Raw genomic sequence first — 13,218 nt, forward strand, 5'->3', positions numbered from 1 at the left:
TAATATTTGGTTTTGAAATTTTTGTCTCTGTTTGTTTCCAAGGAAAGTGTAAAGACAAAAGAGAGAAAGTATAACGCACTTTTGGCCTTTGATTAGGTCTTCTTTGGGTAACGAGGCTTAATAAGTTCTTGATGCAAGTCTCCAAAAATGAGCTTCACACACATATGACTTAGATTAGGTTAAAGTAGAATTTCCATTTCATACAAAAAAAAAAATTAATGAAAAGATTAAAAAAAAAATCATTTTGTTAAATCGTTGTAAGTTTTTAAAATTACATATATTCAAATGGGCAAAACTTAGATACAGTATCTTAGGTTCTCTTCTTAAATTTCAGCCACGTGGTTATTTAACTAAAATTCTCGGGACATTAACTTAAAACAATTCCATCCATCTTTATTTCCCCTCAACTCATGTTTCAAACCACTCTATCACACTCTCTTTTGTAATCATGCTAATCCACCATCCCACCACCCAATAAATCCACCAAAACCTCATCAACGTTATCATCATCACCACTCAAATCAACAATGCTAAAGACCACATAGACCATAATTGATTTCGCAAAACTGGAGTGAGTTGAATCTGATTTAGGACGAAAGGGAGTCGATTTCACTAAAGGGTCATGGAGGCCGATGGGTTTCGACTTATTTCCAAAAGAAAGGGAAGGCGTAGATGAAGAAGATGGGGATGGAAAGAGTAACAATAAGGAGCTTGACTCTCCTCTCTAGCGACCAGTCCGACGACCCGTGTTTTGCATGGTGGCCTGCAATCTAGTCGAAGGCACCAAGTGCATGGCCATGGACATGCCCACCACTTCTGCCGTCAAGATGGTCCACATTAAGTCTCTCATCACAATGATCTCACATGCAAGGAAAATTACAATCTCCTCCGGGAGGGAGTAAGGGAAGGAGGAGAAGGGGTGGAGGTAGTGACAGTGGCGGAGGAAGTGCATGGAATTGCCTCCTGAACTTTCCCATTGCCATTTTTGCATTTTTCTTTCTTTCTCTTATTTTCACATAAAGGGATATGGGATTGTTAAGTTTGTGAAAGGTTGATTTGTTTGTTTGTTTTGGGAGGGTAGGAGGAGAAGCCTCAAAGGCTGCTGAAGGGTGGTGAATTATATAGAAAGCCAATTTCTTCTTGTGAGTTGTGAGATCAAAGGTTTCTCAGATTGAGGTGATTGGATTTTCTTGCTTCTAAATGGGTTTTGATTCTTTTGATACAAGGGGGAAAAAACAGAAGTAGCTATAAGTTATAATGCCATTTGTTCAGTGTTTAAGTAAATACACGTGGTTGAAATTTAAGAAAGAAACCTAAAATACTTTACCTAAGTTTTGCTATATTCAAATTTATTTTTTATTTTTTATTTTTTTTGAGAAGGCTATTCAAATTTATCTTAGTACTATAAGATGATGAAATTTATTTTTAATTATTTTATTTTGTTTAATTGATTATTCTTTTGCTTTTTAAGCATATGATAGATTTGATAACTTCCCAAACGTTATCACAAATTTTCTTTTCTTTAATCGTTTCGTTTCCCCACAAGTAATAGGATTTTAGAATGTACAAGAAAAGAATTGGCTTGACTATCCAAACATAGGACAAAAGAGATGAAAAGCAGCTTGTCACGAATAGACATGAAACAGTGAAGTTGGTAAGTAAATATAAAGAAAGAGACGAAAAGCAGCCTGTCATGAATGGATATGAAACACTAAAGTCGGTAAGTAAATATAATAAATGGCATTTTTAGACTAAAAAAAAAAAAAAACTAATTATTTTATTTATGTTTGCATCGTACTCTTTTGTTTCTTTGGCTTGTTCTTTGGTTATATTAAAAGCAGATGTCAAAATAGCTAAAATTCCATTTTACAACTCAAAATACTAAAATAGGCTCTACATCAAAGCTATTATATTTTAATATATATATATATATATATATATATATAAAACTCTTAGCATTGCAGTTTACTATAGTTGAAACTTATAAATAAATAAACAATTATTGTGGCAATGTGGGTATCCTTTCCTCTTTTTTCTCTTTTTAGTTTTTTATGGTGTTTATTGTGTAAGATCTATTATTATATTGTATTGTCTATATTATTTTATTGTATTATTTCTATTATTTTAATGTATTATATGCTAAAATAGAACATTTGATATTGAATGTATTGTAAAGTAAAATTTTAAAATAAATAACATGACTTTTTGAGTTGCTAAAAACTATATTTTTTAAATGTTTTGATGTGAATGTTCTAGAGTGTTAGGGCAAAAATGAATTGACGCCTTTCAAATTAATTAATTACCCAAGTTAAATAATTAGTCAAATTACATGCAATAGCATAGTAGCACAAACAAATTACCAAATAACTAAATGCAACGAAAAATAAATTTGACACAAGTGATTTGTTTACAAATGGGGAAAACCACCGAGACAAAACCTCATCGTGTGAATTTAAGGTCACCACTCCCAAGAATCCACTATTATCAATCACAAGCGGTTACAAGTATAAGGAATCTTACCAAACCCTATGGCCTATTTCGAAATACCAACCTATAGTTGAACTCTTACCTCAATACCCAATTGGACTCGTATTGTAGCGACAATCTCTCTGTTCAATGCACGAATCTCAATACATGACTAACCAATGATGCATGGATCCCAGTACATGACTAACTCAACAACTTGAAGAAGATTGTTGGCTGTAAAGTTCTTCAGTTCATCAACAACGAAAATTAGGAAGCTCCTTAGTCACAAAACCCTTAGCGCAAAGACGCAGTAGCTTCTACAAAAAGAATAATGAACTAGGTCACAATATGCTTGTATTCTTTTGGCATACACTTTTCATACTATGTACATATGTTGTGCATCATGCGACGACCTTTAAAATAAGCCTTTTATATGTTTAGGATTATGAGAAAAGAAACCATACACAAATACATAAGCATATGCAAGTAATCAAATCTGAAAAGTCTAATTTTGTAATTCTCCACAGATACAGCTTGTGTCGAGCTTCTGTCAAGCTTCAACATTAAATCTCGAAAGGATTCTATCGAGACTTTTGTCGAGCTTTAATGAACAGAACTTCCCTCACTTGTTTTTTGGTCAGACTTGCATGGCTTCAATACTTAACTTGAACACTTGTTTCTTGAAGTACTAAACTTATCCTAGATCTACCCAATTACAAGTAAAGTGTGTTTTGTTAAAGGATTAGTCAATTACACAAATATGTCCCTAACATAAAGATACACGACAACACAAGCAAAACAAAAGAAAATATCAACCTACAGTTTTATACTTGCAATGTAAATTTACATGATAGACATATAAAAAGTATACAATATTTTATATTATACACTTTTTGTAAATATGTACAAAATTTTCTACTTTTTATGTCTATAATATAAATTTACATTGCAAATAACATATAAAAGTACAATTTTAAATTTTTATCCACCAAGTACTACCAAAAACAAACAGTACTTCAGTGGTACAAACTTTTTTTTTTTTTTGAGGAACTGGTGCAAACTATTTGGCAAAGAGAAAAATGGCTAAAGCAATGACAGCTTGTAGAGCAGTGGTAATTGCGCACAGGAACTAAGTTTATCCAAGGTTGTGGTTGAAGGTGATTGTCTCTGAGTTGTTACGACTTTGAATGCTTCTGATTATTGTAAAACAATGTATGAGAATGTGGTTGAGGAGACACACAGACAAGCTCGCAGGCTTCAGTATTGTCAGTTTCAACATGTGTGATGAAGAGGGAGTAAGTTAGTTCACGCCCTCACTAGAAGAGCAGTTTCATTTGCAAATTGTGATGTTTGGGTAGAAAAACTACCTTCTGATTTGGAAGATGTATTCCAAACTGATTTTATTTAATAAAAATGTCTTACCTTTTTCTCAACAAAAAAAAACTAATAATGTCTTATGGCATGTTTGGTTTGATGAATTTTGAGTTATATAACTCAATTTTCACCACTCAAAACTCAAAAATTGTGGGACCCACTTAAAAGTATGTTGTTTGGTTTAGTTTTTGAGTTGAGTTTCCATAACTCAAAACTCAAAAAAAGAGTTAGAGTGATGAGAATTGAAAATAAATTTGAGGAGTTTCCATAATTTGAAAACTGAGATACGAGGGCATTATTGTAAATATATAGCGTTATGTGGGACCCACGGTCTGACCACACATGTGCTCCACCACACTTTTTCTCTTTTTCTTGTTCACTTTTTATCTCCCAACTTATTAAAGTGATGTCTGATGCTTTCTTCTTCTTTTTTCTTTTACTTCTTTCTTTTTCTTTCCTTTTTTTCTCTTTTGTTTCTTTTCTTCTTTAAGTTGGGTTTTTGCTCTTAGTTTCTCTTTTCTTTTTTCTTTTCTTTCTTTCTTTCTTTCTTCACTCTGGTTTCTTCTCTTAGCTGCTTTTTCTTTCTTTTTTCTTTTTTTTTTTTTCTTCACACGGTGATAGCAGAGATGGCTGAGTTTGTGGGTTTTATGGGGTAATTTGTTGTGGTGTTTTTTTTCTTTCTTTCTCAGTTTCTTCTTCTTCTATATTTCTTTCTCATTTTATTTTTATATATAAGAATTTGTTATGGTGTTGAAGATTTTGGTGGTGTGAATGGATCTTGGATGGGTTTGATTATTTGTGATTTGTATGGTGGTGGGTTGTCAATGGTGGTGGAGGCGGGGTTAGCTGGGAATCACACCATCTAATCCTTGAGGAGTGAGAGGCCAAAAATGAAAGGAGAAAGGGTTCCAATGTTATTGTTCTGATCTGCACAGTGTTACTATTCTGATCTACACAGAATGTGGGCTCCACCATTTTGCCAAAATTTTGAGTTAGGCACTGAGACATGCCCCCAAGATTTGGAACCAATCAAAAATTGGAAAGAGTTAAAGAAAAACTAGAGATAGAGATATGAAAACTGAGTTTGAGTAATGAGAAATAAGATATGAGAACTGAATATTGACTTAGGAGCAAACCAAACAGGCCCTTATTTTCTCATTGCATTAAATCCGTATGTAATGCCTCTATCCCTCCATTATATTTTTTTTTCCCTTCAATCTTTTGTCCTTTTCATAGTTTCAACCTGTGAAATTTTGCTACAAAATTAATTTTTTAATAATTAGAACAATAGAAAAAGAAAATTTAATTCTAAATGAATTTTTAAAAGTAATCATGACAGTGAAGAGATATACAACTTTTCCATTATTGTTATGTTTTAAAATTTTATACATTGACTTATCTTTTAAATTAATTAGAATAATCAAATCAATGAATTGAGTTTTTTTGTTTCTTTATTATCTAATTGCTTAGTTATTTTTATTAATATCAACTATTTTTTTATTAATTATGCCTCAAATCTTGACTCTTAATTTTGCCCCCCTAAAAACCAAAATCTTGGGTCTGCCATTGTCTGTCGCTAGCTCATTTTGACATTATCCATGAAAGTTTCTTCATGACATGCCACCATAATTAGGTGAACTGACAAAAAAAAAAAAAAAGATATTAATCCCAAGTGGGCATATAGTCCATTCTAAAAGTAATAAGGTTTCATGTTTTTATTGCAACAAATTCAGTTTCCACGTGAAGGAATGCTAATAAATTTATGAAACTGCTACCATATTTTGTTTTGTTTCTCTCGGTTGTTCTAAAATCACTACTAGAAATTAATGTTGATCCCAGAAACAGTGTTGATACTTTAGCCTAAAAGGTAATGGAAGCTAAACCAAGGCAATCTCATGAATGTGAATTCTCCATGCTGTGCAGAAACAATTTTTGGAAAAGAAATTAAAGCCTTCAGCAAGTACGAACTACGAAGCCTTTATTCAGGTATGGTTTTAATGGATGGTCAAAATTTGAAGTTTTTTTTTTTTAACCTGATTTTTGAAGTAGTGAATGTTATGCATTGTTTGGTCGTTAAGACTTTAGAGAATGTAGAAGAAGAAATGGAAGAATTTCTAATTTTGAATTGCTGTTAATTTAATTGGAAAAATGTTTGACTGCTTGTTAATTAAGAAGGGCACTGATAGGCACATGTATCATTTAAGGATTATATGTAAGACTACAACATTCTTTTATTTGAGATAAAAATTTTACTCTAATATAATTTAAGTGTATATGTGTATAAAATTCTCTTTTAAATATTTGAACTATGGCCCTTCCCATCCCTCCTAACAAGAACTTGTACTTGCTATAGCATGAAATGACCATGTTTACTAAAATTCATTAATGAAAACATCGTAGTTCCTTTAATAGAGTAATTGATACCATAGTAAATGCAATGACACCATCTTTGCTTAATTAAGCTGGCACAAATTGATGGTTCTTTTCCCATATATTTGTTTATTTAATATATTTTACTAAATGATTCTTTTCCCATTTTTGACTCAATCTTATGAGTAAATCTAATGAAATCAATTCAAACACGTTGTATAGTTGCTTCTTCTTAATCCCCTTCCCGCTTGTGGAAGATCCACAAGATTTCATTTATCAACCACAAACACAGCAATGACAAAGGACCCACTATTTGACTTTCAGGAAGCTAAGAAGCCTTAATCCCCTTCCCACTTGTGGAAGGCATGTTGATTTCACAATGTCAGAAGAAAGTACAAATGCACAATACTCTCTAGGACTAAACTATTAGTTTCCGGTAGTAAATAGAGATAAAGTATGAATTTTTATTATTAATAATCTCTATTGAAATTGGAGGCTACAATGCGTTTAAATAGTATAAAAAAAATTAAAATAAAAAACTATGGTAGCTAGAAAACCTAAAGGCAGCTAGGAAAAACCTTCAAACTTCTAATTTGACTAAACAACGTTAGGAAAAATAACTCTAAACTTAAATTAACAAAAATTACATAAAAATACTAAAATTAATAAATTACAAAAAATTAAATAATAGATTTTGTCCTACATCACAAGTTAATCTTGCCTCCTACTTGGGTTTCTTATTACATGTCATATAATAAGAAACACAGGTAGGAAGCAAGATTAACATGCCTTTGTTCTCAATCCAATCACCAATCCAATAATTCCAGGATAAGAAACTTGGGAGTCCCCCTCACTAGTCTATCGCTAACAGTGTATGAATGAAATCTTTTTTGGTGTAAATGTCTTTTTGGGGATGTATCTTTCTGTTTTATTGGAAGAGAGGGCAATTCATCAACCCATCTATTGTTAGTACTTAGTTCTATGAGCTGCTTTATGGCATAGATCTGGATATGTTCCCCTCTCTTGTCCTCTTGCTATAGTCGTTCAAGTTTGGAAAGAGATAGATTAGGCCCAGCTCTTCTTTTTGTTTCAAGCCGGCTGGTTTCAGCCTTCTTTGCAATTATATATATATATATATATATATATATATATATATATATATATATATATATGTATGTATGTATATATTGTTTGGCCTTATCAAGATTGCAGAAGTGGATAACTTATGTTTATATATATATATTAACATAAGTTATCCACTTCTACAATCTTGATAAGGTCAAACAAAACACTAACAGAGTCAATCACTTCCCTTCTACGCATAACTAGGTAAAGTATAGTAACGCAAAAAACATTTAAAATTATATGGACTCTTGCAAAACGATCCCTAAAACAAAAGAATCCAAATAGAAAATTTCATGTAAAGTAAAATATACTAATCCAGGACAATGTTGAAAGTAACACTCTATCTAGCTACTAAATCTTTACGCATCTATTTAAAATATATATAGAAAAAAGTGGTCCTAATCAAAATATGAATGTAAATTATTGAATGATCACATCAATGTGGAAATTTAAAGCACCGACTGACCCATATTAATTATTTAGAAAGTATTTTGCAAGTTGAAGGAAATTAATAAAATGGTTGTAGGCCCACTCTCTCTTTGTCGTTGCAGAAATTAGAATCCCTAATTTGATATTAAAAAAAAGTAAAAAAGCCCTTTCAGAAGACATATTATAACGAATAGAACATTGCTATTTTCTCCATTGACTTAACTCAATTCTCCTACTTTGTATAAACCTGGTACAAGCAATTAATACAGTATGTCTTTGTGAGAATTACTTCTCATTCCTACTCAATTAGATGTTAGTTATTACCTTGTGAAAATGACACATAAGCTCGAAATTCTATTAATAGAATAAATTTTACTAATACTTACTCCTATTGTACTAATTCTTTCACTTTAAAAGTTACCAAAGATGCAAGTTTAAGATCATTTTATTAAATCGTCGTTCAATTTTTAAAAATAGAAAAATTACACTTTACTATTTTAAATTATACTTTTGATTATACTTTGCATCTTAGATTTTGAATTTTCATCCAAATTAATAACAAACTTAACAAAATGGACATAGGCCTACTCTCTCTTTTTCGTTGTAGAAATTGGAGTCCCTAATTTGATATTAAAAAAAAAAAAAAACTGAAAAGCCCTTTCGGAAGATTTATTATAGTGAATATAAAATTGCTTTTTTTTTTCTCCATTGACTTAACTCAATTCTCCTACTTTGTATAAACTAATAAACTTGGTACAAGCAATTACTACAGTAGGTCTTGGTGAGAATTACTTCTCATTCCTACTCAATTAAAACATGTTAGTTATTACCTTGTGAAAATGACACAAGCTCGAATTTCTATAATAGAATAAATTTTACTAATACTTACTCTTATAATACTAATTCTTTCACTTTAAAAGTTACCAAAGATGCAAGTGTTCAATTTTTAAATATAGAAAAATTACATTTTACCATCTTAAATTATACTCCTAATTATACTTTGCATATTAAATTATGAATTTTCTTTCAAGTTAATAACAAACTTAATTTTGGGATGCAAAGTATAACAAGTGTCATAGTTTAGAGTGCAAAATGCACATTCAAAAAGTTTATAGTACAAAATATAATATAGGTATAGTTTAAAGTGGTAAAGTGTAATTTTCCCTTAAAAATATATATATTCAAATTTGTCTTAGTACTATAATATGATGAAAATTGTGGTTAAATTCAAATTCTTAGTTCTATAATATGATAAAAATTGTGGTTAAATTATTTTCTTTTCTTTAATGGAAAAAGTTAACTAAGAGAGTTGGTTTAAGATATATTCTTAGAAATTTTTTATGCAAAAGGAAAAAATAATTAATTTTTTTTAAGAATTATCATATTTCTCATAAAAATTATATAAAAACTTCCAAATATATTTATTAACAATTATCATAATGACATCCATCAACTAAACCTTATTTAATTGATTCTTCCTTCGTTTTTATGCTTTGTTTTCTTTATGCTTGTGATAGATTTGACAACTTCCCAAATGTTATCACAATTTTTTTTTTTTAATCGTTTCGTTTCATCTGTCGCTAGCTCATTTTGATATTATCCATGAAAGTGTTTTCATGACAATGACATGCTACCATAATTCGGTGAGTTCATAATGTTGATATCAATCCCAGGCTGGCATAGTCCACTCTACAAGTTATAAAGTTTCTCAGTTGCTCAGACATTTTTCTCAGGCGTTATTTAAAAAGCGTAAATTATACAATATAAGAAAAAAAATTCATATATTGACAACAACAATAATAAAAAAACATATAAATACATAAAGTTTACAATTGTTTTTTGCTAGCTTTCATATTTTGAAATTGTTGCATGATAATCTCATTATCAATATTACAAGTTACATCTCTTTTAATGTACACAACCAAGTAATCATTAATCCATTAAATGTAAAACAAATTATGTAATAAAATTTAATTTTATTGGTATAAAAAAAACTGAAGATGTTTCTAAATTTTTTTGAAAGGTAGACAAATAAAAAATTTTAAATTATTATATATAAAAAAAAATTCAGATTCCTTGTCATTAAGGTGGCGCCGCCCCTGGTTCTTATTGCAATAAATTCAGCTTCCACGTGAGGAAGTAATCTTTATTTGTTTGTTGTTCCACCCGCAGATTCAACACAGTAATTAAAGATTGTGGCCCTTCCTCTGTTTCCATGGTGACAGGACACCCAGACACGACCTTGAAACCCTCTTTCATTAAGTACTCCTAAAGTGAACTACTCCATACTAATAAAAGTAAAAAATAGAAAATCTTAATAATATTTTAAAATGTTGGTTTACATACAAATAGTAATAATGTGATTAGTCAATTTCAAAAATTATTTAATAGTAGAACAAATACTATCTCCTCTCACATAGTAGCATTAAGTCACATTAATTAAATTCATAGTAGGGTCAATTATTTATGTGAAAGAATGGATGAGTGTATATATATATATATACAACATAAAAATCTTATTTTAAACTAATCTAAGTGTATATGTGTGTAAAGCTATTTTCTGGAGATTTGAACCTCAACCCTTGCCCTCACACCTCACAAGCACATAGACTTATGAAGTGACCATTACATCAAGATTACATGGTAATGAAGCTACCGTAACTTGATATTACCTTTTGCTAAACATTGATATGTACCTATTACTGAACATGCATAATATAAATTGATATATGTAACTAAGTTAAACATGATATGTACCCATTACTAGACGTTAAACGTGATATGTACCTTTTACCAAACTTGATTGTGTACTTATGTACCTATAAAACTATGTCTCATATAGGTCTCTTTGTTCAAGCTCCGACTAGTCTTGTACTCCTCTTGTGCCATCTCTCTCTCTCTCTCTCAAAGAGAGATAAGACACATAAACATAAGCATGAATACTAAAGAGGTGGAGGTGACTCTGATCAAGAAAGAGGTGGTGGCAGTGCAGTTGCCGAAGAATGAGGACCATTGGCTATCACTCTCTAACCTAGACTTGTGTATTTTACATCCTTTGGATTTTAGTATCTTCTTATGTTACAAGAAGCCCACTTATAAAGACAATGGGAACTCTATGGCCATGGTTGAGGTTCTCAAAAAGGCCTTGAAAGAAGTTCTAGTGCCCTACTATTTCCTTGCTGGTGAGAAAGTGCCAGACTCCATGGGTGAGCATAAGCTTCACTGCAACAATCGTGGGGTTGACTTCACGGAAGCTTTTGCAAATATAGAGCTTCAAAAACTCAATTTGAATGAACCTGATCAGACCATTGGCTGCAAACTTGTACCCAAGAAGAAGAATGGCGTGCTGGCTGTCCAGGTTTGCCAAAAGTTTAGAAAATTAACGTGTTATTATTTTCAAAAATACATTGCTAAACAAATATGAAAAATCCTAAAACTTTCACCAATTTTAATACAAAAAATCAAAGCATTTTTATCAAGTTGTGCAAAAATTTATGTATATTTTTACATCATAATCGACTTTTTCTATTTTACATATATTATCACTAAAAAAACTCATATAAAATTATCCATTTTATTAAAATATCAATTTTATATAGTTTTTTTATTGTTTCTCTCTCTTATACACCACAACTACTATTCACTTTCTTTCTTTATCTTTGATTGTTTTTTTTTTTTTTTTCTATAAAAATAATGTCAATACTTTCCTAAAATAGATTGTTAAGCAATGTCCAGACACTTATTAGCATTAACCTTTGTTTTTTTGTGTAGCATTGTTTCCTTCTTCTATTTTTCCCTAGGTTTTTCTGAAACTAATACATGGATACCTACTTGTAGGCAACTGGGTTCAAATGTGGCGGTCTTGTGGTGGCATGCACATTTGACCATCAGATATTAGATGCATACTCGGCAGGCATGTTTCTTGTTTCATGGGCTGAGATTGCTCAATCTAAACCCTTCTCTTCACTACCAACTTTCAACCGCGAGATACTCAATGCTCGACATCCCGTTTCCTTTGATCCTTCCCTTCACAACTTGTATGTCCCCATCACCATGTTCAACCCTTCCAATGATCCAGAACCGAGTGCCAACCATTTCGAAAACCGCATATGCTTAGTTAAGGCAGACATAATTAACCAACTCCAATCACAAGCCAGCACCAAGGAAAGCAAAAGGACTAAACTAGAGTCTTTCAGTGCACTTTTGTGGAAAATTAGTGCCGAAAGTGCTAAAAACAAAAGGGTATCAAAATTGGGCATTGTTATTGATGGCAGGACGATGCTTAGCTTTGGGGACAAAGGGAAAACATCACTAATGTCTTCTTACTTTGGAAACGTGTTGTCTATTCCCTATGATACTAAGAAAATTGATGAGCTTATTGAAAAACCATTGAGTTGGGTGGCTAATGAAGTTCATGGATTTTTGGAAGGTGCAAAGACTAAAGAACATTTCTTGGATTTGATAGATTGGGTGGAGGCTCATCGTCCAGTGCAAAGTTTGGCGAAGGTATATAGTAGTGGCAACAGAGAAGGACCAGCTTTGGTGGTTTCATCAGGACAACATTTTCCAATATCAAAGGTGGATTTTGGGTGGGGAAAGAGTGCATTTGGGTCATTCTATTTTCCATGGGGTGGGAATGTTGGGTTTGTGATGCCAATACCAAGTCCATCTGGTAATGGTGATTGGGTGGTGTACATGCACATGTTGAAAAGGGAACTGGAGTTGATAGAGTGTGAGGCTGCACATGTGTTTAAGCCTTGCACTTCAGATTGTCTTAATTGACATTGATGATTGCCTCCAATTATGCAATCACAGTACATATCTAGTCGGTTAATCCTATAATTAGCCAGTTTGTCTGCATTTGTATGAGCCAAAAATAAACTGCTTTACCTCAAATGTGTGGAGTGAGGCAAATCATTAGTGTGATTATTTGTGAAACTAGTAATTATCCATTCATGTGTGCAAGATTGGCTGAAGACTGTTTCGGATTCTCTAAAGTTTATAGAATAACTTCACTATGAAGGTTCGAAAGCTCTATCCATATGTTTTGAAATGACTGTGTACTGGATTTTATGAATGACATATGGTGCTGGAGCTTGATTTCACATGCAATAATACATATTTAGGTTAAATTAATTTAATTGGCTGGTGGACTTATATATGATATATTAATTGATTAGAACGATATTTGACAATTAATTTTGGTGATCAAATTTTATATTTGAGGGGAGTGCTTTCCAATGGCACATTCATAACAAGTGTTCCTTGAGCATGTGGAAAGGCTTGTTTGGACAATAGATTGTTGCTTAATCTTTAAAAATTATTGTTATTAGCTGCAAAGTCATGCGATGTGTGGAAATAAATAAATATTTTGTATTATAATATATATATATATATATATATAATTTTTTCTCTAAAATTTGTTAAAGATAATTTGTTCTCTCTAAAAATTAA

The 13,218-nt window shown here is 31.5% G+C and overlaps 1 protein-coding gene across 1 annotated transcript; it reads left to right on the forward strand.

The window, feature by feature from the left end:
- Nucleotides 1-5,562: 5,562 nt before the first annotated feature.
- On the forward strand, nucleotides 5,563-12,795 carry LOC142633974 (coniferyl alcohol acyltransferase-like). The gene is made up of 3 exons (XM_075808240.1): nucleotides 5,563-5,826; nucleotides 10,607-11,122; nucleotides 11,602-12,795. Exons 2-3 carry the CDS (start codon nucleotides 10,700-10,702, stop codon nucleotides 12,544-12,546), a joined length of 1,368 nt encoding a protein of 455 aa, XP_075664355.1. The 5' UTR covers nucleotides 5,563-5,826; nucleotides 10,607-10,699; the 3' UTR covers nucleotides 12,547-12,795.
- The last annotated feature ends 423 nt before the right edge of the window (nucleotides 12,796-13,218 follow it).

This window comes from Castanea sativa, chromosome 5 (assembly GCF_040712315.1).
Source record: "Castanea sativa cultivar Marrone di Chiusa Pesio chromosome 5, ASM4071231v1".
Taxonomy (NCBI): Eukaryota; Viridiplantae; Streptophyta; class Magnoliopsida; order Fagales; family Fagaceae; genus Castanea; species Castanea sativa.

Excerpts from the sequence above, each read along its gene's own strand:
- LOC142633974 (XM_075808240.1), top strand. The coding sequence starts at position 10,700 with ATGAATACTAAAGAGGTGGAGGTGACTCTGATCAAGAAAGAGGTGGTG. Across the intron at positions 11,123-11,601 it reads ATGGCGTGCTGGCTGTCCAG|GCAACTGGGTTCAAATGTGG; the intron begins GTTTGCCAAAAG and ends ACCTACTTGTAG.